The following is a 27,274-nucleotide window of genomic DNA, read 5'->3' as shown; positions in this document are numbered from 1 at the left end:
TTTCTGGTGAGGAAGATCAAAGGATCTGATGCTGGCCAGCTTTATGCCATGAAGGTACTTAAGAAAGCAACTCTGAAAGGTATGGATTAAGACACTGAGCTGAAAACGCTATCTCTTGTACTAGAGTATACTTTTATTGCAATGTTTAGGATTTGTTGGCATAGTTTTGTAGGATTTAAGAACACAAAAGCTTGTTCTTATCAGCCTCCATCATTCAATTTCCTCATTATGGACTGAACTGAACTTACTAAAACTCCACACTTTCAGTGCAACATTGTGCCTTAATAATTGCACCCAAAATTTTGCACCTCCAAGTTATTTGCAGGATCAAATAATAGATGTAGAAATAGCAACAGAGGGTCCTGTGGCACCTTTAAGACTAACAGCAGTATAGGGAGCATAAGCTTTCGTGGGTAAGAACCTCACTTCTTCAGATGCATCTGAAGAGGTGAGGTTCTTACCCACAAAAGCTTATGCTCCCTATACTGCTGTTAGTCTTAAAGGTGCCACAGGACCCTCTGTTGCTATTTCCACATCTATTATTTGATCCTGCAAATAACTTGGAGGTGCAAAATTTTGGGTGCAATTATTAAGGCACAATGTTGCACTGAAAGTGTGGAGTTTTAGTAAGTTCAGTTCAGTCCATAATGAGGAAATTGAATGATGGAGGCTGATAAGAACAAGCTTTTGTGTTCTTAAATCCTACAAAACTATGCCAACAAATCCTAAACATTGCAATAAAAGTATACTCTAGTACAAGAGATAGCGTTTTCAGCTCAGTGTCTTAATCCATACCTTTCAGAGTTGCTTTCTTAAGTACCTTCATGGCATAAAGCTGGCCAGCATCAGATCCTTTGATCTTCCTCACCAGAAATACCTACAAAAATAAGACATTTATGTAATCAAGTACTGTGGTTTGAGGGGAGAGCATTTGCTGAAGTTGATGAAGTAATGGATACTGAGACAGCAAGAATTCTAAGGAAAAGTTAATAGCTCAAAGTGTTTAGTTTTTACTTCACGAACAATTGGCTTAGCTGGCCCTTGTAAGCTTCATTTTCTACCCTATTGCCCTCTCCTAAAGGTGACATGTTTAATATTATCAGTTCTTTACACATCCAGTTAAAGCTGGTTGAATAGTAACAGTGTTTGTAAACGTTTGATTTCTGAACAGCTATTTTACATGAACGTCTGGAGAATGGATGTTCTTTGAGTAACTGCTCTATTTGCATGAAAACAAGATATTTGCCATTTGTGCCCAGATGTGTTCAGCCCATTTAAAGAAGTTTAATCATTTGACTCAGAGAGAAGAAGCCATATTATGCGATTCATTATTCATGATTGACAATCTGAGCATGTAGTTGAATAGTTCATTAACAATCCAGAAGTTGACATGTGTGTGCATAAGTATTGTAAAAATTGCAAAGATCAAAGTCTGTTCATGAAAACTTCATGAACAGAAAAAAGGGCTACATTTGATCAATGAATTGGTCACCAATACAGATAGTTTGCCCAGCGTACATCTGAGAGAGGTTCCTATTATTACACCTTTTGACTCTGAAAATACAAAATACATGTTTTTGTTTTATTGTGTGCAGCAATTTCTTCCTATCTAGTCCCAGGTGAATTTTTGGGACAAAAGGGAAAGGGAGAAATAGGCAATTTAGTTCAGTCACTATAAGCCTCCCAAAACTTAGTTTGAAGATTTACAAACTATTCATACCTCCTTGGTATATCAATAAGGCAAGAAGTCTCTGAAGAGCATGGTCTTTCAGTCAATTTCCAGTATGTATTGGTTCCACATGGGCCAGAAATATAATCAGAGAAGCTGTTCTCTGGGGTATTTCAGGACTTCTGCTGCTGGACAGATACTAGAAGTGAAGCACCTCTACCACCAATAATTGTGCATTCAAAGTGTAAAATCTAGCTTCTACAGATACAACTTGAAAAATGCATTTTTAATTAACATTCTTGCTCAGTTAAGCTCAATTACTCAAATATTCATGGCAATCAAAGACAGAAAGAGGACTGGACATTGCCAAAGCTAATCATTTAAAAGTTCAACTATCCACAGAAACGTGTGTGTTTTTCACTCAATTCTACTCAGAAATAGTGTCTAGCATTATGGGGATCGGAAGTGGGGAAAAAAAAATCACAGTAAGCAACTTTGGCTAAACCCCAGAGTTTCAGCATTGTTATTCACCTTTAAACATTGGCATGGTATCTAACTCCCAATCAAGTGGACAGTATTAGATATACTGTTTCATAAGAGGCCTTGAACTTTCAGCAGCACAGCACATTATACCTGCACGGATATTAAACTGGAATGGCTGAAGTATGGGGCAGAAAAAAAAAATAAATCTCACTGTATGGTATATAATCTTGCAAAGCCAGTAATATCCCTATGGCTGTAATAAGAAAAATCATCAACTTAAATTATTAGTCATTTGTCAGCTGTTCTGTGTAGCATGGGATATTGCAGTTGGTCTGCATTCCCCTCCAAAACAAATGAGTCAAGGAACACTGTGTGCTGTTTTAGAGGACATCAAAATAATTATGAAACCAAAAGGGAAATGGCACAAACAAAAATGCATTGTATTGCAAAATGATGTCTTCTTATTCTTAAAGGTACAATGGAATTCAAATAGAATTGTCAAAATTCCCCTCAACCTATGTGGTTACCTAAAGTTAGGCAACTAAACCCTTGTTTAGGTACCTAAATAAGATTTTCAGAGATGCTGAGCACCTGCAGCTCTACTAGACTACAAAGGAAGTTTCTTTGAGCATCCTGCAGCAGAGAGTTGGCTCCAGCTAGTAGCCATGAAAAGTGGTGATTTGACAGCCTGGAGACTAACATGCTATAAAGTTAAACAAGGATCTCAGACATTATGGTGATGAAAACCTAGATAGGAACAGCACAAGGAACCCTAGTGCAAGCTTCCCCACCCTGTCCTAACCTTTAGGGACCATTACTGGAGCAAAGAGGCTATTAGCTTTCCAGGGGCATTCAATCCCATGCCTCTCGGCTGAAGCTGCCAAGTAGTGCCTGTTGTGGTATGGAGAGCACTAACTTATTTCACATAGCTCCCTGAATGGTGGCTTGCAATCACCCACAACCCAAGCTAGGTTGAATCTGTACCCCGTTATTCCCTGATCCTTCACTGAAGTGTATGGACCTGGCCCAACAGGACCAAGTCTTCCTTTGGTAAGTATTTCTGTGGCACCAGAGACTAGCTATTTTAGCTGTGAAATGTTAACTGTAAAGAGCCAATTTAGAGGACTAACAATGAAATACAGCAGTACACTCTAAGACGGCCATTGAACCATTTCTGAAATATTTATTATACCCATATTCTGAAAAGTTTGGATTAAGTTTGATAGAGAGAAACTACAACAGAGCAAAAGATCTGGGGCATTTGGAACAAGGAGAGCTGCCAATTGCTGATCTTGAAAGAACAAACCCTCCCCCACTTTTTTTTTTTTTTTTTTTTTTTTTTTTTTTTTAAAACCATTGCATCTCACCGCAGCAGCCAATGCTTACTTGGTCTGGCTGTTTTTTAAATGTAGATGTTCAGAACACAAGAATACTATGGTCTTTCCTATGCAGGGCTGCAGGTCATAAATTTGTTGGTGAAGGGTTTCCAAATTCCCTCATCCCAGGGAGCTTGTAACAGATGCAGTGATAGTTATCTGTTTGCAGTGTTCAGGAAAGCAGATAACTCCTCTAGATATAGTTTGTCTCAGGAATAAAATTGTAGGGTCTGCTTCATCAGTATGTGACCCTGGCAGACCAGGTGCCAGCTTATGCCAAGGCCCCAGGCCTCATTGGACACTGACAAATGCATAGCTGGAAGCCAGTCTGGCTTTACCTGTGGGTTAGTATAGTTAAAATAGATATTAATGTTATAAGAATGTGTTTAGTATGTAGACTTCAGGGAATGTTAGTAGGATGTTGCATGCATTAATCCTACTTATAATATTATAATGTTATACTGAATGTTTGCCTTGTAAACCTGTCACTGTATAACTCAAACAGGAAAAGCAGGTAAAGTGTTCGTCCTGCACACAAGATGGCCCACTGAAGGCAAATTAGCATTATGTAGCATCAAGAACAGAGACCTTGTTGATAGCATTCCTAACTTCTTCCACAATGTGAAAACTTGTGCATGAACTCATGCCATCCGCTTGGATTCTGGGGAACAGGGGATAAAAATCCCTGACAAGAAGAAACCAGGATCTTTATGCTGTCTGGACCTGGAGGAATAAAGATTCCTAAACATAAGCAAGAGATCCCCATGCTGCTTGGCCTGGTCAGCCCTTAAGGACATATAGAGCTGCTTATCATAGAATCTTATATGACCATTTTAAATTTAATGGTAACTCGTGTGTGTGTGTGTGTGTGTGTGTGTGTGTGTTTCCTGTTTGAAACTTATAAATAACTCCTATTTGTTTTCCTTAGTTAATAAATCGTTAGTTTATTACAGGATTGACTACAGGCATTATCTTTGGTTTGAGATTGGAGTACAAATGACCTGGGGTAAGTGACTGACTGGTACTTTGGGAATGGGAGTAAACTGAGTATTGAGATTTTTGGTGTAAAGTGACCATCTATCACATAGTCCAGCTTGCCTGGGTGGGAAGATAGAGTGGAATGCCCAAGGAGACTGTCTGCGACTCCATGGTAAGACAATTATAGTGCTTCAGGAGTTCACACTTGTTACTGGGTTGTTGAAATCTAATTCTAGAACATACAACCAGTTTGGAGTGTCTGCCCTGAGGTCGGCACTCACAGTTGTGAGCCACTCTAGACATCTTGACGCTGTTTCTCCATTTTATGCTGGCGTAACTCAGTTGATTTTAGGACTGCATCAGTTTCTTGAGAAAAGCAGATTGATCAAGGGTTCCAGCCTGGGGAATAGGTTTTCAAACAAACCAAGAAAAATAAACTTTAAACAAGGATTTTTGGCACCTGGTTTAAATTAGGCTCACCAGCTGCTAGCAGGGGGTCACACTTGCAAAGGTTTGGAGATCTCATTCATTCAGACCATAGAAATGTAGATGCTTAACCAAAGGACATTCAGGTGATGGTTTGTGGTTTCTAGTCTTTGTACCTTGTTTTGTAATAGATATGTACAATATGCACACAGCAATGGAATGTGTGCACAAACATGGCTTTTGTGGGCATTAAAAATGGATGTGACAATGCAAAACTAGTTTAATCTTTCTTAAAGATAATAATACTTTGCAGTTGCATAGTACTTTTCATCTGAGCACCATAAAGTTCTCTCAGTACCACTGTGAGGAAGCTATCAATCTCATTTTATAGATGGGCAAACTGAAGCACAAAGAAGGTAATTGAAAGCTCAAGACCATACATGGTGTCACTGGCAGAGCTGGAACTAAAACATTTGACTCCCAGTCCCATGCTTTAACTTTAATGGTTGCTAGCTTGCTCCCTAAGCCTGGAATTTCCAGAGCTCAGAACATGAACCTCAGAGGATTTTCAAAGGGACTTGAGGGAATTATGTGACCAAACCTCATTGAAAGTCAACGGGAATTGGATGCCTAGTTCCCACAGGCCTCTTTGAAAATCCCAACCAATGTCCCCTAACTAGCAATTATAGCACAATGACCATCTCTGGAACAGCTGGGGGGTAGGTTAATGCAACAAGGAGGGGATTACATAACCAGTACATAACACTCACTTGTGTTCTAGGCCTAGCCCTATAAACATTATCCCCAATCTGTGTCTTACATAGGACACCAGTAAATGGCAAATATGCTCTTCCGCCCCTACAACTTCTTTGACTTCAATGGAATGGGACTAGTGCTGTTCAAAGCAGATTAGGTGCATTATGTTATCTTCTCACAATGCTAATCTGAATGATTACCTACTGTAGAAAATTACCTTTCCGTAGGAACCTTGCCCTAATACTTTCAGCAACTCAAACTGTGAAGGATCCGCCTTTTCAAAACCTTCCTTTACATGATGGCTGATGTCTATTTCCTTCACTATACCTTCTTCCTGTGAAAGAAAAGAAAAAATAAAATCACAGCTGTTACTGTGAGTGAAAGAAAACACAATATTTATTTAAACCCCACCACACTTGTTTCTACAATTAAATCCCTAATACCAGAAACTTTGGAGAATACAAACTATAGGCTATGCCAAATACGAAGCGTGTATATATCAGGACTTATTATTTTCAGTGCAACACATTGAGTCTGAATGTGAGAAGTCAGCATCCCACTACTTCTGCCTATGAAACTTCATGATGTGGATAGATAAAAACAGAACCTGTAAATTGAAACACTGGAGTAAATAATTGAAGCGACTGGGCTCACAATGCCTGTTCATCACAGACCTGATTATCTATTAGAGTGATCTATGTGCATGTGCTACAGTACCACTACTGCAGTCCTTTCCAAATACAACCTACTGTCCAAAGACATTATTTACAGTCATTTAAAAACCTGTAGCTTTATCATCTTTAAGGAGAGACTCGAACTATAAATGGGCAACAGAGAGAAGACTTTGCTCACAGTGCTTCTGCATGTTCAGCTGAAGGAATAATGGAAGGTTACTACTAGCAACCTTCCATACACAAAAATTTACAAATCCCATATGCTACTGGGGCAGCAGAAGGATGATGACACATTTCTCCCCCCCACTGCCAGGAATGAGCCTCACCACTTCGTGTTTTCTAGGCTCCTTAGGAATATTTGTATTGTCAACACAGAGGGGCATCCTTTGAAAACAAACACTGAACAGGGCTCCTGATCCTGCAAACATCTGTGCTTAAAGTTAAGCACAAACCTAAACGTTTGAGTATTTGCAAGACCAGGAGCCTGAGTTTGCCAGTCCTACCTCCACTATATCTGAAGTACAATCTTATGCTGGGTAACAATACAAGTTTGTCATTGCGCCTACTGAAGGGGAGACTGCACAAAACCTTTCACCAGACCTGCATGAGCTGCTCAGGATCATAGGAATAGGCCCTAATTTTGCTGTAAGACACGGTATCAAGTAGATTTACCTGGCTCTGACTTGCACAGCATATTCATTTTTATCTAGTGTGTATCCCAAAAGCATCTCATCCATCTCACCATCCATATGAGTCAACTTATTGATAATCACTACAACACAATACAAGTGTCTTCCAATGCAGCCGTTCTATACTCTTGCACATAGCATTTGCTCAGAGCTAGATTACTGTATACTAGGTGGCTGCCTCATCTGTGTGTAATCCATATTTTGTAGTTTCCACATGGTGAGAAAATACAAAAATGGGGAAGGAATGAAGAAATAAATTTAAAATATATTTTAACAAAAATCACTACGAGATTAAGAAAAAATAGAAATGGGTTAAAACATAACAATTTATTATCTCCTGGGGTTTGGATAACTTGAGCATTGGATCTAAACTATAGTTAGGTTTTGGATAACCTAAATCACTCTATAGTTTTGCTAATCTGTTTCATATAGAAATGGACTAAAACCAGAAACATCTACCAGACTCCTGAACTCTAGGTACATAGGAAAAATGGGACCCAGATCTAAATGGATCTTGTTTTTGTTTTGGCAAAGCATAAATTCAAAACACAACGCTAAAACAAAAAACTAACCCTAGTTTTATATACATCAAAATGGCATCCCCAAAACTACTGGTATCTCCTCTCTTCACTAACTTTCTCTGTCCCCAAAACACTCTGGATGAAATCTTGGCTCTATGGAAGTCAGTGACAAAACCCGCAATGTCTGTGGGGCTAGGATTCCACTCACTATTTCCTATTCATTCAAGTTGCTTCCATAAAGTAAAATTATACAATAAGTTTTCTATCTATCCATTCATATTGATGAGTGTCACATGCCTACAACCCGAAACATATTTCACATTATGCTTTTAAATTTAATGCAACCTCTTGAGTTCAAGACATTTTGTTACAGGGATATGTTGAAATTGCTAAGGTGTTGCTAATTTTGTTTGCTGAAATAATATTAGAAAAATCTATTATTTCCTGGAAATACCATAATGTAATTGAGTAATTCATAACTTCTAATAAAGCAGCAATTTTATTAGCTACAAAGATACTTAATTAATGCTAGAAAAAAGATTGTTAAAAAGGATGCCCAAGAACTAAAATTAGACCTACCAAACTTTTAATGAGAGAGTTATAGATTTTTAGAGATAGAAAAGATCTATTAGCTCATTTGACTTGTCCAGTGCAGTGTTAAATATCTCAGGCAATGAGATCACTTCCTATGAAGATTATTCTGCTTTAGTTTGGCTTTGTTTCAAATGCTCAAAGGCATGTCAAGCTACTTCAAGTCTGCTTACTCTGTTCCTGGGAGCAAGCATGATGTTCTCTGAAGCACTAGAAAGATGGGATGCTTGTGAATTTCCATAAGCAGTCTCCTGACTAGCAGGGCCGGCTCTATTGTTTTTGCCACCCTAAGCAGCACGCCAAATTGCCGCTGCGGACGGGGGCGGGGGTCTTCAGCCGGAAGACAGAAGCTGCTGAATTGCCGCCACGGGCAGCTGAACATGGAAGCTGCCACCAAATTGCTGCCGCCGCAGAAACATGCTTGCTGCCCTAATGGCACATGGACTGCCCCGCTGTCCACAGCGGCAATTCAGCATGCTGCTTGGGGCAGCAAAAACACACGGACTGCTGCCCCTTGCAGATTGCCGCCCCAAGCACCTGCTTGGAATGCTGGAGCCGGCCCTGCTGACTAGAGGCGCAGGGATGCAGAATGGGAGAACAGCACTGCAGTAGGTTCTCAGTTGCATAAATGGTAATTGTTATTTTATTTAAAATGAAGTTTACGGACTTAATCCTCCTCCCATTGAAGTGAAGGGCAAAGATCACATAGATTGCTTGAGCCTGTGAACTTTGACAGAATCCCTCTGGCCACCAACAAGTTTAGGCTTCAAATTAGGTGAAGGTTCTTATCTGAGTAGTGAAGTTCTGGAAGAGCCTTCCCAGGGGAGCAGTGGGGTCAAAAAAACCTAACTGGCCTTCAAGGCTGAGCTTGATAAGTTTATGGATGGTATGGTATGATGAGACTGCCTAAAATGGCATGCAGCCAATCTGCAACTGCTTGCAAATGTCTCCAAGGGCCGGTGATGAGATAGAGAGGGCTCAATTACTGCAGAGAATTATTTCCCAGGTGTGTGGGACCTGAATGCCATATTTGGCCTCAAGAAGGGATTTCCCCCCCAGGTCAGATTGGCAGAGACGCTGGAGTTTTTTCACCTTCCTCCGTAGCGTGAGGCGTGGGTCACTTGCAGGTTTAAACTAGAGTAAATGGTGGATTCTCTGTAACTTGAAGTCATTAAATCATGATTTGAGGACTTCAGTAACTCAGCCAGAGGTTTAGGGGCTATTACAGGAGTGGGTGGGTGAGGTTCTGTGGTCTTCAATGTCCAGGTCAGCATAGAGCCATAGATCATGATCACAGACCTTAAAGTCTATGAGTATTACTTAGACTGTATGGTTCCTGAGGCAGGGACAATCTTTTTATTCTACATTTGTACAGCACCTAGCACAACGGGGTCCTAGTCCATGACTAGGGCCCATAGGTTCTACGGTAATACAAATAAATAAGCTGATTCTGGAATACTGGTGTATGTGGTTGTCTAAATTCAACATGGTATAAAACTATGGTGGTCAATCAACCAAGGTAGCAAATCACTAAGTCCTATCTACACACTATCATAGGGCCAGTTCCTGTGAGGCGCTGACTGCTTTCAGCTCTAGCTGAAACCAGTAGGAGATGGTGTTTAGGACCTCACAGAAAGGAGTCCCATGAACATTTGCTTTGGCAGCACAGTTCTTATGTAAGGGGAGATAACAGCTCTCGCTAGATGGTTCAACCAGGGTAGCCATGGCCAGCACAAGGATCATATTGTTACGTGTGCTCAGGATACACAGGACATTGTCAGCCCAGAGATTAGTTTATGGATACAAAGACTGGAATCAGGGATAAAATAATAGTATTTCTAATATCAGCTGAGCCCAACTGAGAACTCAAATACAACTTAAAATGAAAATAATTACAGAAATATGAACTATATCTAATTACAAAAGAGATCATATCACTAAAAGGAAGGGTTTTAATTCTGTTGAATAGCTAGCATTCAGACAGGAAAACGTAATGCTACAAGCAGCACACAGAGGCATGCAGTTCATCACTCCAAAGCATGATGAACCAGGTGGTTTTCAAAAGGTTTTCTGCAGGAAAATTGTTTGGAAAAAAAGTTAGTTTAATGGTGGTTTTTTTTGAGCTGAACAGTTGCATTCTACACGTGTTGTTCACAGACATATATAACAGAAGAGTTTCAGTGATCTGTGGTAAGTGTCATTGACATTTGGATGATGGTTGTTAGAATGGCCTGGTTAAGGTTGTCTTTGTTTTTGTCTTGCCTAGGAAACAATTAATATTGGGAAGTACACTGGAGATGGAGGTGCCAACAGAGTAAGGCTGGCCCATCTTGGGCCTGACCTATCTACCCTAGCCCCTCCACCCCACAAGGCCGGCTCTGGCTTTTTGGCTGCCCCAAGCAATAAATAAATAAATTTTTAAAAAAGTGGCCGTGCCGCCCTAGGATTGGGCAGAATGCCGCCTCGTTCAATCTGCCGCCCCAAGCCCCAGCTTGCTCGGCTGGTGCCTGGAGCCGGCCCTGCCTCCGCCCCACGTAAGGTTCAGGGTAGAGCTGTAGTAAGTATACAAGTCTGCTGACCTAATTTTTCAAAAGTGACTAGTGAATGTGTGTGGCGGGGGTGAGGGGTGGGAGGAGGGAAGGGGGAGGGGGAAATTAAGCTACTTTCAGATGTCAAGATGAGAACCCAAAGTCGCTACTACTTTTGGAAACTGTAGACTATGGTCTTCATCTCTCCATATCATCCCTTCAGGTATCAGCATGGGCAATGCTCTGGCAGTTGTGGAATCCCAATAACAAATCTTTCAGGCAAATGGGTAGCACTGTGGTACCCATTTAAGAAAAAATTCAAAATGCCAAAATTAACCACAAATAATTTAACCAATTTTACTAGTGATGTTACCAACCTCAACTTCACCCTCAATGGCTAATAGGGTTAGGTATAACCATCGTACTTGCCAATCACAGAACATCAACTAGATTGATACAGATATGCATAGACACTTCACAAAACATGACCCAGAATCCATAGATGCAGGACATGACAGGTATTGAACATAAAGAAAACATTTTATGTAAAGTAGTTACAAAGGTGGTGGTGGTGGTGGTAATAGGGGAAATACCAAGCAATCCCCCATGAATCCAAGAATCACCCACCCTAAAAATTCAAAGTCGGTCACTCTCAGGTCCTGGTAAGGGGCGGGCTGGCTGAGAGGGAGACAGCCCCATGCAGCTCTGCTGGAGCGCTCCTGCCAGCAAGGGAGGCGAAGCAGCCCCCTGAGGCAGGGGAAGCGCAAAGCAGTCCAATGCAGGGGGCCCTGCTGGGCCTTGGAAGACCCCGCTCCTGCTCCAGCCTGGCTGATCCTGCCACTCCCGAGGGGCCAGAGTGATCCCCGACTGGCCCTGGCCATGCTGCCAGCTCAGCCCAGTGCAGACAGTCACCTCCCAGAGGGGCTGGTGAGTGTGGCCGGGGGCAGGATGTGGGAGAGTGGGTCTCTGGGGTGGTTTGCAGAGAGGCTCTGGGAAGTGAGAAGGTGGGGGAAGGGGGAAGTGTGTGTTGGGGTGCTTGGAAGTGGGGGGGTCTAGACAGGGCACTGGGCAGTTGTGGTGGTGGGCTGTGCGGTGGGGCACCTAAAAGTTAAACGTGGCGGGCTATCCCCATCGCCCACGCCAGTTCAGAGCTCCAAGATGAGGGGTACCCCACAGCTCCTGGCCACTAGGGGTGTCTAAGAGCACACATGGTGTAAATCCAGCCTTGCCCAGCCTACCTCATTTTTATATTCTCAGAACACAGGGGGTGGGGGGGAAGACCCCACAAAACCCACAATATTTTTGTTTCTTTCCTGGTAGAAAAAACATTTTGTATGGTTATATTGTTTGTTATTGGTTCCAATATTTTATATCATTTATGTCTGCTGAATTCTCCCTTTGTTAAACCAAGATGGGGCACAATATACAGCACTTCCTAGGAATCTGTTTTCTCAGATACAGTTAACACCAAATTGGAGGAGTGCAAGCTTTAGGGTCAGAGTCTCCCAGCCTTTTTTCACATTGAGTAACACCTAAGGTGTTTAGTTTCATGGGTACCACCCCTGACTCCCTCCTCCCACCCCTGTAGTTCACCTGGGATCAGTTACACAGGTGCAAGCCACTGTTCACATTGGTGTGGCTTAGCTGTGGTAGGGGTTTGCAGCAATGCAGCTACACCAGGGCTAGAGACTCCCAATGCATTTTGTACCTGTCCCACCAAAGAAGTGGGATCATTTGCAGATCAATGTGATTAAAGTTATCAGAATCATGCTGAACAACATGAGTGTCATTTTACCACTCTCACAACTGTGGCTCAGAGATTGTGGATCAGAGTTCAGATAGTTCTCACTGTGCACAGGTAGGCTGCAGAAACCTTTTTGTGTTTCACAACTACAATAATGCACGCTGAACTGAGAAAATGTATGCAATGGTATCCCAGATATGGGACTAGTTATTGGTTGAATGTTGACCAGGTGCAAAGGGTGTGTGCATTGTCTAACCCTCCCTCAGTCATGTGTACAGCAGCCAGTCCTCTATCTCCCAGCTGACTTGTCCCTTCAGCACACTCAAGGGAATGCCTGAATTGATTGAGTTAAATCTTCTATAAATGTGTCTGTTTGAGCCAGAAGTCTATGATTACTCAAGTGAATTGGATGTTCCTGTCTGTTTGTGGAAAGCATGGGATGGAACAATAGAAAGAGAGGGAGATGAGCCTGCACCCCTGATAAAGTAGAAAAGAATGCTTCTGTGACCCATGAGAGAAGGTTGAAAGAACTGGGCATGTTTAAGCTAGAGAAGAGAAGGACGAGGTGGGACATGAGTCTTCAAATACGTTAAAGGCTGTGATAAAGAAGACAGTTCACCAAATACATGTTCTCCAAATGAAGGACAAAGATAATTGGCTTAGTTTGTAGAAAGATTTTTCTAATAGCCAAACTAAATCTCCCTAACTACAAGGATAGCTAAGTACTGGAATAGGTTACTACGGGAAGTTGTGGAATCCCCATCATTGAAGGTTTATAAGAAGAGGTTAGACAAACCTGTCACAGATAGTCTAGGTATATTTGATGCTGCCTCAGTGCTGGGGAGGGAGGGGGTACAAATGGACTTGATGACCTCTCAAGGTCCCTTCCAGCCCTACATTTCAATGATTGTATGTGCCCTGCATAGGACAGGAATGTTGGTGATTTAGGGCTTGATCCTGCATTCATCATGCACCCAAAACTCCCAATGACATGAGTTGGACTTCTGAGTGCACAAGGAATACAAAATTTGCATGGAGGGAACCCAATCTGACTTTGTGAAATAAGAGACTGCAGTTTCCTTCTCCTTGCAGCCATAGATGGTACAGATGCAGGGCACCATTTCGGATTTTGGTAGGGTGGGACAACTTTAATTGCGATTCCAGGGGCTATTTAGGCACCTGAAAACTCTAGTTTTTTGACAGATAGCTTAGCAATTAGCTAGCTGAAGGAGCACTGTATCTAATGCCTATATAAAAGAAAGAAAATTAAATATTAGACCCACTCAGCTCGAATACTAACATGTTCTGACATCTTGTGGCAAGGTACTGAAGGGGCACTCTGGCTAGGTTTAAAATTTTAATTTATGTTCTTATTTTGTTACTAACTCTGTGGAGAGACCCCCCCATCAGGACTCCTGGGTTCTATCTCAGCTCTGGGAGGGAAGTGGGATTTAGTGGGTTACAGCAGGGAGGTGGGGGCAGATATATCTGGGTTCTATACAAGAATATCAGAACGGCCATACTGGGCAAGACCAATAGTCCATCTAGCCCAGCATCCTGTTTTCCAACAGTGGCCAATGCCAGGTGCTTCAGAGGGAATGAACACAACAGGAAATCGAGTGATTCATCCCCTGTTGCCCATTCCCAGCTTCTGGCAAACAGAGGCTACCGATACTCAGAGCATGGTATTGCATCCCTGCCCATCCTGGGAAGAAATACTGAATAAATACTTTGTTTTAAATCTGCTGCATATTAATTTCATTGGGCAACCCCTAGTTCTTGTGTTATGTGAAGGAGTAAATAACACTAATTCAATTTTTCCACACCATTATTTTATAGCCCTCTATCATATCCCCCCTTAGTTCTCTCTTTTCTACGCTGAAAAGTCCTAGTCTTTTTAATCTCCCCTCACACGGCTATCATTTCCATACCCGTGATAATTTCTGTTGCCCTTCTCTGTACCTTTTCCAAATCCATTACATCTTTTTTGAGATGGGGTGACCAGATCCACACACAATATTCAAGATGTGGGTGTGCCATGAATTTAGATAGAGGCAATATGATATTTTCTGTCATATTATCTATCCCTTGCCCAATGATTCCCAGTATTCTGTTAGTTCTCTGAAAACATCCACTCAACAAAAAAGCTATCCACAATGACTCCAAGATCTTTCTTGATGAATAACATGTAATTTAGACCCCATTATTTTGTATGTATAGTTGGGATTATATTTTGCCATGTGCATTGCTTTGCATTTATCAACACTGAATTTCATCTGCCATTGTGTTGCCCAGTCACCCAGTTTTATGAGAGTCCTTTGTAACACTTCGCAGTCTGCTTGGGACTTTACTACCATGAGTAGTTTTGTATCATCTGCAAATTTTGCTACCTCACTGTTTACCCCTCTTTCCAAATCATTTATGAATATGTTGAACAGCACTGGTCCCAGTACAGACCCTTGGGGGACACCACTATTCATCTCTCTCTCCATTCTGAGAATTGAGCATTTATTCCTAACCCTTTGTTTTCTATCTTAACTGGAGTGCTTGGCAATGCTTTCAGGATCATCTAAGGGATCTTTATCTAATTTACAGACAAACCTTTTTATTATCTTAACCACCCTGCCTCTGTTTATAAACAAACTCCCTGCCCCAAGGATGGAAGCTGGGGCAGCATAGAACTCATCATATATCACACTCAAGCTGTGTTGCAGTTAAAAGCTCAGTCTGGGGCTAGGGTGTGTTCTGTGAGCAGACCTCAGGTACGAAACTGGGGGAGAGGGAGCAAGAGCTCCCCCTACCCTCCCTAAATAGCACCCCTATACAGATGCTCCTGTTTTGGTGCTTTATGGACTCAGCAGTAAGTGGAACAGGGGACTAGCTGTTCTGTGGTACTGTCCTCTGGTTAACCCCAAGGTTTTCACATACACGTATCTTAGAGAGCAGCATTAATGCCTGCAGAGTCCCTCCATGGTTGACTATGAGCAACCACAGGGACCTCTGCCAACTACAGTACAACAAAGCTCATGCCATGGTGGGGAGAGGAACAAGGAGCAAAGATCTGGTGAGGAAGGGAGGGAAAGACAAAGCACAGAGAGCCACATGAAAATGCAACCATTGCCAAATAATGGCTTTTACTTCTGATGTGTTGGAACCTCATGCACTGCCTGCTCTACAGCCCATCTTCAGCACCATGGAAGAGGCCATGCTTCCTGGAAAATGTTGAGGTTCAGTTCACCTCAGTTTTCTGCCTTCTCTGACCCCATCCCCAGGGGATTTTTCTTAAACGAGGAAGTGAACTGGCACCAACTCAGGGAGTTACTTTCCTCCCACCCAGTGATTTCAATTACATGTGGTATTTGTCCTAATTTCTTTTCTGAAGAGGTGTGAGATATCTGCTGGTGGGGGAAGGAGGGTCAGTCTAGAGCTGGTAATATTTAGTGCTGGACAATTTTATATACACATCAGTAAAGCCACACAGGATGAAAAGGTGCTATGCAAATGGTAAGAGGTTTAGCATATCACAACAAAACAGTAGAAAGATATCATTGCACTTTACCCTATCCTGTGCATGTGCACACTCAGAACCATAAAACAGCACAATAGGGAAATCCATCCCTGCAGAGGTGAGCCCTCTTTTCTAGGGGCTAAGTGCTGATCTCACACAAGTCAATGGCAAGTTTTCCAATGAGTTCAATGGGATCAGGATTTGGCCTTTATTCAGTCTTGCCTGTATATTCAAGAGGACAGTACTCAATACTCAAGAGGACAGTATCATTTGCTGTAGCCATCCATTTAGTCCAGTTTCAGATCCCCACCTGTCATTTGTGAACAATTCATTTTCAGCAGAGTTCAGAATCAGTAAGAAAATGTCTCAGTTGGAGACATGGCTTACAGTCTAGCCTCTTGTGTTTAGATGCAACCTTACCCGCATGGGGGCAGTGTGTAGCTGCACTGGCCCAGGAGCAGCCCAGAGCCACAATTCCTGCCCTGCTCCCTGCTCAATCTAGGAAAGGAGTAAATTACTACACCCTTTTTAATGCAGCAGTTTACTATCTGTGCATCTAGTCAACTATTCTTGCCAGTGAGCAAGAGTGTGTGCACGCATGAGCCAAGGCTCCTTCCAATCCCTGGTCTTCTCTGCTCACTTGCTTGTGGAGCAGAGGTAAGGGGGGTACCAGGCATGCAGCCTCTCTCCTCCCCCAATATTCAGGCCTGAAATCTGAACAAGGCAGAGCAAGGGAGTAAGAGAGAGGGTGAGGACCTTGAGAGGGTGAGGACCTTGCTCGCCTGTAAGGGGTATGACAATTTAGCTTATAGTCAACATCCCAGTGGTTACTCATAATATTTCTTGATCAACATGAGCTAGACAACATTGCCAATACACAAATGGGTTCTCTGCTTACCACTGCTTTGCCTGTTTACTTATGAACGAATTTCATTTCGTTGTCTTACACTATGCTCTCAAAGGTAAAATTAAAGAGATGCAAAAAAAAAAACTATCTGACAACACCTCTTCAAACTAGATTCCAATTACAAGGAGAAATGTTCAGCTGAGGAATGCTAAGATTAGCACACAAAATTCATGTATGTCTTGACCTGTATGTGTGTACATTTACTGCACCTGCATGAGAAACAGGGCCATTATTTGTACAATTAGTTACCTTCAGTGCCTAAGGATTGCATGCTGTTACCCAGTTTCCACGTGCAAGTACAAATGCACGTATTAACAGATTTATAGCAGAACAATCTGTTGGAAGGTCTAGCCCAGCAAAGGTCCTCTACATTTTGCAGCTTTGTGAAATAGTAAGAAGCCCTTCAGCATACTTTACATAACTCTATGATTCACATGGTATATCTCTGAGGGCGCAGTCTGCTTGTTATATTCCCACCATACTCAGCCTCTTTTCTTCAGAGGCAGAAATATTTTAATTTACCAAGTATAATATTACACACTTACCAGGAATCATCCATCAAAGAACACAATTAGAAGATTTTTTAAAATTTTGAAACTAGAACAAAATGCAGGAAATCCCTCCAGACACTCAAACACCTTTTAAAATTGTTGAGAACTTCAGTCTCATCTCAGACAAGGTGACATTTTTGCATAAATCTTGGCAGTCCTGGTAGAAGAGCATGTACTGTGAGCATACTTTTTGTTTTTGCATTGCAAAAACAAAATAGGAAAATAATTTGACAGCTCTCAGCTGAATAGAACCTTGATGAGTTTAATTTATCATTAGTTTCACTGCTGTAAGATTCAAATGCCATTTATGTTACACTGTAATGCCAATTTCCTAAATATTAACATATAAAAATCTTTAAAGTTAACAATGTATATACACCAAGGAAAATTACAATCTAAAACACCCTTCTGTATTCAAGTGTGCAAAAGAGCCATTAGAGGAAGGTATATAGATATTCAAATGCACCAATAGTTTATATAGGGTCAAATGCAACCCCACCTGAAATCAATGCAAAGTCTCATTGACTTCACTGGATTTTGGACTAGGCCCACAATGAGAATGAGAAAGAGAAAGAGTGTGAGAATGAGAGAGAGTGTAGGTAGAATCACATTGTATGGTTCAAGAACAACTAGGGTGACCAGACAGCAAATGTGAAAAATCAGGACTGGGGTGGGGGGGTAATAGGAGCCTATACAAGAAAAAGAACCCAAAGTCGGGACTGTCCCTATAAAATCGGGACATCTGGTCACCCCAAGAACCACCTCTGCTTTAATTTACAGTAACTTCTTACTTCTGCCTATGGGTCATCTGCAGCCCAGAATAGCCATAATACAAGGTACTACTGACATTCCCCCCTTCCACTCTGACAGGCCCCTATGCCCTATATTGCAGCATCTTGCACTGAGGGAAAGTCTCCTCCTATGCTATCAGACTCAGAGTCAGAATTTGGCTCAATGTTTACAAATTAAGATGTAATACATTCGCCAAATATGTTGATGCTCTTTCCAAGTTTGGAGGGATAGTAATGAGCTGACTGCGAGCTAGGAGGACACAAAGTGGCCTTAGACAAGTCAAAATATCACATCTAGGTACGTTTTAATGACTTGTAACTCAAAAGTAGTTTTTTCAACCTTTCCATATAAAATACTGCTTGGCTTTTAGAGTCAGCCTGCTAAGTGAAAGGCCCACCAATTTCGCTCTGCTTAGTTAGAGGGGTGTTAAAACTGGGCTTAAAACAGAGCTTGATTGTAGCTTTTGCTGTCATCTGTCTGCAGAAGATTATAAACCTGATTTTCATTTACACTAAAGCCCTTTTACACTGCCACCTTTAGTGTAAATGAGGACTAGGTGCTGTGGGTTCCATTCTGCAGTCACTTAATGCAGGGAACTGCCATTGAAAGCAAAGCCAAGCCGATGAAGTCAATAGAAGGGAATGCCTTTCCTTCAATCGGTTATAGCGGGCGATCCTCCTGTGCTTTAAAAACATCAAGCATTCCAGATTAAGAACAACTTCACTGCAGTGTTCTCCACCCTACAAGGATTTCCTTGCACTCTTGCAAGTCTTGTAATATGTCAAACCAAGATCAACATGTCTGTTCCATGTATTTTTAATTAGCCTAAAAATATTTGACTCTTCTACTGTAGCTTACACCTGTTGCAGCAAATCTACACAGTATCTAACTACTAGAAAGTTTCATAAAAGATTAATATACTCCCAGTGGTTTTATTGAACCAAATGAGAAGTTTAAATGCACAAGCTTTTCTGAAAAAAAGAACAAGGAGTACTTGTGGCACCTTAGAGACTAACAAATTTATTTGAGCATAAGCTTTTGCGGGCTAAAGCCCACTTCATCAGATGCACGCAGTGGAAAAGACAGTAGGAAGATTATATTCCACACCCACACCCACACACACCCATCCACCCACCCCACCCCACATGAAAAAATGCGTGTTACCATACCAATTCTAATTGATTAAGAAGGGCTATTATCAGCAGGAGAAAAACTTTAGTGATAATTAGGATGGCCCATTTCAAACAGTTGACAAGAAGGTGTGAATAACAGCAGGGGGAAATTAACATGGGGAAATAGTTTTTAGTTTGTATAATGACTTATCCACTCCCAGTCTTTATTCAAGCCTACTTTAATGGTGTCCAGTTTGCAAATTAATTCTAGTTCTCCAGTTTCTCGTTTGAGTCTGTTTTTGAAGGTTTTTTTGTTGAATAATTGCGATTTTTAGGTCTGTAATTGAGTGACCAGGGAGGCTGAAGTGTTCTCTGACTGGTTTTTGAATGTTATAATTCTTGACATCTGATTTGTGTCCATTTATTCTTTTGAAGAGAGACTGTCATGTTTGGCCAATGTACATGGCAGAGGGGCATTTCTGGCACATGATGGCATATATTACATTGGTAGATGTGCAGGTGAACAAGCCTCTGATAGTGTGGCTGATGTGATTAGGTCCTATGATAGTGTCCCCTGAATAGATATATGGACAGAGTTGGCAACAGGCTTTGTTGCAAGGATAGATTCCTGGGTTAGTGTTTTTGTTGTGTGGTTGTTGGTGAGTATTTGCTTCGGGTTCAGGGTAAAAACATATGAGAGAGAGAGAGAGAGATTGATTGATCTGTGGTGAAACTTAGTAATAGTTGTTCCTATGCATTAAAGGACAAATACAGGATCCATCTCCTGACCCAAGTAGCCCTGCCAGTCTAGGTAGATGTGCAGGAAGAACAAATCCTCCCTCTGGTCATGGAGTTGCTCAACCAAGGTTAATGCTGCCCCAATGGATGAAATAGCCTCTGCAGTCCACCAAACAGCACGCTGTGGAGGGAGGACTGCAAGTCCCACCCTGCCCTTACTCTCAGCCAGCTGAACCACAGGGTGATGCACCAGGCAGAAAGTCAGAAATAGAAGGAACAGCAAACCGTGGTCTAATAGGTTAATTCAATTAGAGACATTCTTAAAACTGGGTGTCTGTGAAAGACAGGAACACGAATGTGTTCCATTAGAGGCTCAAGGAAGATAAATGTACACTGCACAGTGAAACTTTATTTGGTATAGAATCGTCGATACAAAAACTGTACTGCAAAATGGTTAATGGAATTAAAAGCTGTGAGACAGCAGACTATACACAATCCTCTCTAGTTGCTGAGCAGTCACAAAACACATTTTGGACTTCTTGATTGGGTTAATTTCTCAGGCAGAAAGAAAAGAGTGGGCACAGACTCCAGGTCTGCCTCCTGTTCTGTTTTTTTGTTGACACTCTAAATATAGCTCCAGCTCCTACATTGCACAAAGAAGGATTAACAGCAAAGAGCAACAGTACAGCTTATATGGATGTAGCCCTACTTTCAGAACGCCAGCTAAACAGAGTGCTGTATTTGGGACACCCCAGACAAAGCTGCTTTTTGTTACTATCAGGGAACCTGTCTTTTAATCCTGCCCTAAACACAACAAATTCTTTTGTGATGAAGGCTTTAGTCAAAACCACTGACCCCAGCTGACCCAGGTGTCGGCCAACGCCACAACAGAGCTGGGACCAGAGCTCTGAGGGAGGAGCAGATGTATCACTCATCAACTACAGCTGTTTTGCAACACAAGAGTGGAAACCAATTTGGACTCAGTAATCCTCTCTCCAAACACAAGTGCTGAAGTTCTGGCTACTCATCTCTCTTTAAACTCAGAGGCAGTTACGGTTCTCATCATGTCAATTTCACATATAGTTTGAGTTGACCTAGAACTGCATTTTTTAGTAAAAACTATTCATTCGAAAAAAATCTTGCCCGGCTCTGCTCAGGATCAATCCTGTAAATACAGGACCCTGTTCTACAAAACCTTATTCATACGAGTAGTCCTTATTCATGGTTGTAGTCCTGTTGCTTTCAGTGTGAGTAGAGGTGTCAGAAAGCACTGCTTGCGTGACTGAGAATTAGCAGGATTGGGCCCTTCAAAAGAAATTTGAAAGAAGGATGCAGATGGCTAATGCAAGATGTGCCATTAGTGAAAACAACTCATGTTTGTCATTATGGCACAGTACCAGTTAATGTCTGTTGAGGACGGTACAAGAAGAGGAGGAGCTATCAAATGTGCCAAATTTACTATATTAAAAAGTGATTTGGGCATCAGCATCTGTTGCAGCTAATCAACAAAATGAGATAAGTGGGGCAACAAATTATACCCTTTTTAGTCAGCTAGCACTGTTGCCTCTTTTGTAAATATGAAGAGTTTCTACATTTGTTTTGCTAAATGTTAAGCAGTAAAGAAAACAAACATCCAGTTAGCAAATTAAAGGCCCGATCCAAAAACTCTGGAAAGACTCTCATTGACTTATATGGGTTTGTGATCAGGCTCTAAATACATAAAGTTATGATCTATGTGGGCATCAAGTCCAGTGAAAACTACCTAACTACTGCTAATGGCTCAACTACCATATGGTATAGTTGGGGCCCGATTCTGTAAGCCCTAACAAAGGAGAGGAGTCCCAACTCATACCAACTCATAAGAGAAGTCACTAAGCCTGGATCCACAAAGGGACTCCAGTGCTGCAAGGCCTAACTTTTAGGCACCTTGAAAAATCACTGGGACCACAGTATCGACTCAGGAATGTAGGGCCCCTATACGATGAATGGAGAGAGATGGGCATCTGAGACTGATCCACAAAAGCCAGGGAGCTGCCTAAGCTACCCAATGAGAGATGCTGATAAGAGGTATGTTAAAGCCCTACTCCTCTCCGAGTTCGGTGCCCAACCCTGAGCTGTAGGGAAGCGCCGGTCTCTGTTTGCGATCCTCAGCTAGGAATTCAATAAATCAGGCAGTTTAGACACCTAAATAAGTTGGTTTTTTTGAGAGAACAGCTTAGGTGACTGCCTACCTCCATGCCAAAATTTGGGGGAGGGGGGCGGAATGGTGGATGTGAGGGGGCCACTACCTTTCTTATAACCTGTAGCCCAGTGGGTAGGGTACTCACCTGGGAGGTGGGGAAATCCCTGTTCAAATCTCTTCTCATCAGGCAGAGGGAGTTGAAATGGGGGATCTTTCAAATCCAGTGTGAGTACTCCAACCATTGGATTTAAGGTTGTAAGGGAGGCTGCCACCTTCTCCCTCCCTGGCTGTTTGATGTGGAGTTAGAAATACTCAGGGTACACCTACTGGATCAGTCCCCACAGACAAGATAGGCTGGGGAATACCTATCTTCCCCTGGCTGGAAGATCATGCTGGGACTTAGGTGTGAGATAGGCACCTGGGCCCTCCCTGAGGCAGAAGCGTGCATGTTCAGAGGCAGAAACTTCAGGACTGAATGAGTTTGGGCACCTACAAGGTTAGGTGGCAGCCGAGCAGCACTTTTGGGAATCACAATTGGGCCTAAAACTGGGCTTTGGGCACCTAAGTCCCTTTGTGGGTCTAGCTGTAATGTGAGTATCACTAGGCTCCTTCAGCAAGGTGCCCCCTAGGCCCTGTGCCAAGCCCCTGCACTCACCCAAGTCGCTGCTCTGCGATGTCCAGCTGTTCTATCATGACAGCCTAGTAGTAACAGGATCTGTCTTATGGCTGAGCCCTGGACAGTATTCCCCTTCCAGGGCTGTCAACAAACATTACAAGAAATGAACACAAAGGAGTTGTCCCCCACGGTGGGACAAGGCTTTCTTCCTTTAGTCAACTTCTGCTAAACTGTGTCCCCAACTAGCCTCACAGGCGACTAAGGAAAAATAGTCCCATTAAAGGTGGATTCTGCATTGGGCAGTAATCACCTGAGAAGTTCTGGTCTTCAGCTCCTAGTGAGATGGCTGGCTGAAGTCTGGAAGTCCACTATCCTCTCTAGTCTGCCACCAACTCTGCTGTGTTCACCCCTTTTAAGCTCCTCCCTCCAACTCTAACCTCTGACAGGTGTGGCAGGGTGGGGGTGACTAAGCCCACAATAGGTCAATAACTTGGTCTTGCCCTATGTGGTGGTTATATACAGCGAGAAAGGATTACAGAGTTGAAGAATCAGATCCTCGGTCTCTTGATAGCTGACTGCACCAGTCTCAGGCAATGCTGTTGAACCAGGTAAACGGCTTTATTGCAAGCCTTCCTGAAAAGGGAGCACTAAAAATAAACCACAATTCTAACACCTTCCTTCCGCATACAAACATCTTCCCTCCAAGGAGAAATGCCATACACTCTAACTCCACAAAAATAAGCCTTGGCCATTTATTCCTGACATTAATATCTGCAGAGGGGAATTTTAAATTCCCCTGTATGGCATCCTGAATACAGGAAACTCCAATATGCTATCCATTTATCCTTTAGCAATTTTCAGCGCCAGAAGAGTTCAGTCCTAGGATACACTATTACTGAAAGAGGAGCTGTAAATAGAATTCCCTAAGAAATGTGCTAGATAGTTGGAACTACAAGGACACCTAATCAGGAACACAGAGAGGATAGACAGAAAATGTTCCCTATGCTGAGATTTTTCCAGCCTTGAACCCTGACTGAAAACTCATATAGAATGCAGACAGATGCTGCAGCTTCATAACATGCAACTTTATCAAATTCCACTCATTCAGAACTAATTCAAGTGAATATTAAGTTGATGAGCTGTACAGCTCATCAGGTTTTATTCATCAGAATTCCAAGTAATCTAGTTACTATAGCTCATTAATCCAGCACATACTATTTGGATATGCAAGGTGACTATGAATCAGCCTATATAGATTCATAGATTCTAGGACTGGAAGGGAGCTCGAGAGGTCATCGAGTCCAGTCCCCTGCCCGCATGGCAGGACCAAATACTGTCTAGACCATCCCTGATAGACATTTATCTAACCTACTCTTAAATATCTCCAGAGATAGAGATTCCACAACCTCCCTAGGCAATTTATTCCAGTGTTTTACTACCCTGACAGTTAGGAACTTTTTCCTAATGTCCAACCTAGACCTCCCTTGCTGCAGTTTAAACCCATTGCTTCTGGTTCTATCCTTAGAGGCTAAGGTGAACAAGTTCTCTCCCTCCTCCTTATGACACCCTTTTAAATACCTGAAAACTGATATCATGTCCCCTCTCAGTCTTCTCTTTTCTTACAGTACAGCACTTTTCTTTCATCTCCACCCCCCCACGTAAAATTAAAGTCTCTTCAAAGTTTGCATTGTTGAAGCATTTTCCAATAACAAACCCAGGGAGTTACTCTACTGGCCACTAATTCCCAGAAGCCCTAGAGCCACTTGCTGTGAAAGAAGACGCTATTTATGATTTGCAAGTGCATCTGTAAAACAATGAAAAAAATTGATAGTTTCCCTTTGTCTCTTCAGATGTTTTGTTCATTGCTTTCCCCAGGGAATGCACTGCCAGCATTTTCTATTGGAGAGTGCCTTGGTTACTGTATCATTTAAGTGCCGGCTATGCTGACCTAATTTGGGTCAGCAGAAACCAGGGATTAGTCACATTTCTAAAAAACAGTAGAAATTGCATTAAACTGTCACACAAATTTACTTTGATTGATTAGCTGTAACTATTGTTATTGAACTCCTATGAGGTTGTTATTTAGAATGTTAAAATACATGTGTGGGCTGTACCTTTTGCATTTGGGGGGGGGGTTTACAATAAATTAGAGCGATTAGTCCACATTCCATTTTTCCTTAACAACAACTGTGTGTGCATTTTTTGCAGCATCTTCCATCATAGGTCAAAGTGGTTTAGAAACATGAATTTAGCCTCACAAGACCCTGTGAGGGAAGTAAATATAAACTTGGACAGATGGGGCACCTGAGGTGCAGTATGGTTAAGTGGCTTGCACATGCTCACATAATGAGTCTGGCCAAGCCAGGGATAAAAGCTTACTTTCCTGACTCCCAGTCCTAATCACAAAGCCACACAGATTTAACCACTACATTTTAATTTGGAGGCCTATGCTTGTAATATTGCTAAATCCCCAAAGTTCATTACTAGGTATATTAATGTTTTACCTCATGCTCATCTGTGTGGAATATACTAAGGTTTGTTTTCTATTTTACTGAAATTGAATGGTCTCAGCTAGGGTTACCAACCTTTCAGGATTGTCCTGGAGTCTCCAAAAAGTAAAGATTAATCCTTCATTTGAGATCATATCAGGTGATCAAACCTCCAGGAATACATCTGACCAGAATTGGCAACCCGAGCCAGGGCCGGCTCCAGCGTTTTTGCTGCCCCAAGTGGCGGGGGGAAAAAAAAAGGCGCAATTGGCGGCACTTTGACAGCAGCTCCACCGCCGCCGCTTTATTCTTTGGCAGCAATTCGGCGGCGGGTCCTTCCCCCCGAGAGGGACCCGCCGTTGAAGACCCTGACGTGCCACCCCTTTCTGTTGGCCACCCCAAGCACTTGCTTGCTGCGCTGGTGCCTGGAGCCGGCCCTGACCCTAGCCTCAGCTTAAGCACAGGGATGCTGTAGCGTTACTGTATCAGAACTGCATGGAAATGTTAAGTACGCAATTACCTTCACTCAGAGCTCCCCATCCACGTGTCCACATCAAATAGGGCCATCTCAACTTCTTAAACTTATTCAGCTGGCCGAAGAATAACTAATCACATGTATGTAGTTCAAAGCTGTTTCAATCTCTCTTCCAGTTAAAATACGTATTATTATAAAAACAGTTACAGTCCATTTTTTAAAACCATTAGACCATTCTGTTTAACACTATCACTGGGAGCTATTTTCTTGTTAATTTGGTAATGGGCTCAGACATCCATCTGACTTCTGCTAGGCTCCTGGGGGTTGGCTCCTTTTTGAGGGGGTGGGTGGGAGTAAATGGTGGTATTTATCAGGTGCTACCAACTGGCAATGCTATATTAAGATATTACTCACAACAGATTGTGTAGATCTTCATAATATGACCCTCCCCCTCCTTTCTTATGTGCTTTGATGAGAACTATCATTTAAAAGAATCACCATTGGGCATGTAGAGTTAATATATCATTGAAATGAGTAGGACAGAGTCCACACCTCTGAGCAATTGTTTCAGGCCGTCTGCGGGGGGGGCGGGGGGGGACAGCTTAAATACTGAAGCAGCAAATGGCTGAGGTCCTGGCATTTCACCCGGGATGTTAACATTCGAGTTGTACCTTTCATTGGAGGATCACAAAACACTTTAGATAAGGGTCATTCCCATTTTACAGAGAACAAATAGGTTAAAGTCTTGATTTTCACAGATGCTAAGCACTCAGAACTCCAGCTGAAGTCAATAGGAGCCGCAGGTGCCTAGCATAGCTGAAAATCAGGACATTAGTGATTGGCACAAAGCCACACAAGAAGGCTGGACTAGTACACCATCTCCTGACTGCCTGTCCCCAGCTTAATCAGCCAAGCAATGCTTTCTGTACCAAGCATGTTGTCATTGACACATATAACGTAAACAGAAAATAAAGGTTTTCATTCAAGCAAATGTCTCATATGGAAAATGTCATTTCCAGATTTACAGTTTCTCTGCCTTTATTCCAGCTGCAGCCCTCTTACTGACTCAGAACCCATCCCTCCCCACACCTTTAAACAACAACTACTTTTTGTTTTTTATTGGACCAACTTCTGGTGGTGAGAGACAAGCTTTCCAACTTACACAACTTCAGGTCCGTGAAACATATTCAAAGTGTCACAGCTAAATACAAGGTGGAACAGATTGCTTAGCATAAGACGTTAACACGCATTTCAGGGGACCACTCAAGGTGAAATGGCATGTTAACACCCCTCCAGTCATTTGGAGCGGGAGGGGGGAAATCTCTCAATCCTCATCCTCAAAGGAAACCTGTGCAATACTTTTAAAAGATGAGCCTGGGAGGTTAAATTCATTGCTCTGCTAGGCACTAAAATTTATGGAGTTAGAGACACTGTTGTAATAAGCCATAAATCCAATCTGTAACCCACTA

The 27,274-nt window shown here is 42.3% G+C and overlaps 1 protein-coding gene across 2 annotated transcripts in view; it reads right to left on the bottom strand.

The window, feature by feature from the left end:
• Window positions 1-27,274, bottom strand: part of RPS6KA2 (ribosomal protein S6 kinase A2) — a 432,449-nt gene that overhangs the window by 146,036 nt on the left and 259,139 nt on the right. For both annotated transcript variants that reach the window (XM_034765236.1, XM_034765237.1), the window contains 2 exons: window positions 5,906-6,022; window positions 796-877 (listed from right to left, as the gene is read on the bottom strand). In XM_034765236.1, coding sequence (XP_034621127.1) covers window positions 796-877; window positions 5,906-6,022 — 199 coding nt within the window. The remainder of the gene's footprint in view (window positions 1-795; window positions 878-5,905; window positions 6,023-27,274) is intronic.

This window comes from Trachemys scripta, chromosome 3, assembly GCF_013100865.1.
Source record: "Trachemys scripta elegans isolate TJP31775 chromosome 3, CAS_Tse_1.0, whole genome shotgun sequence".
Lineage (NCBI taxonomy): Eukaryota > Metazoa > Chordata > Testudines > Emydidae > Trachemys > Trachemys scripta.
The sequence above is the reverse complement of the archived record's forward strand: the minus strand, read 5'-3'. Positions and strand labels throughout refer to the sequence as shown.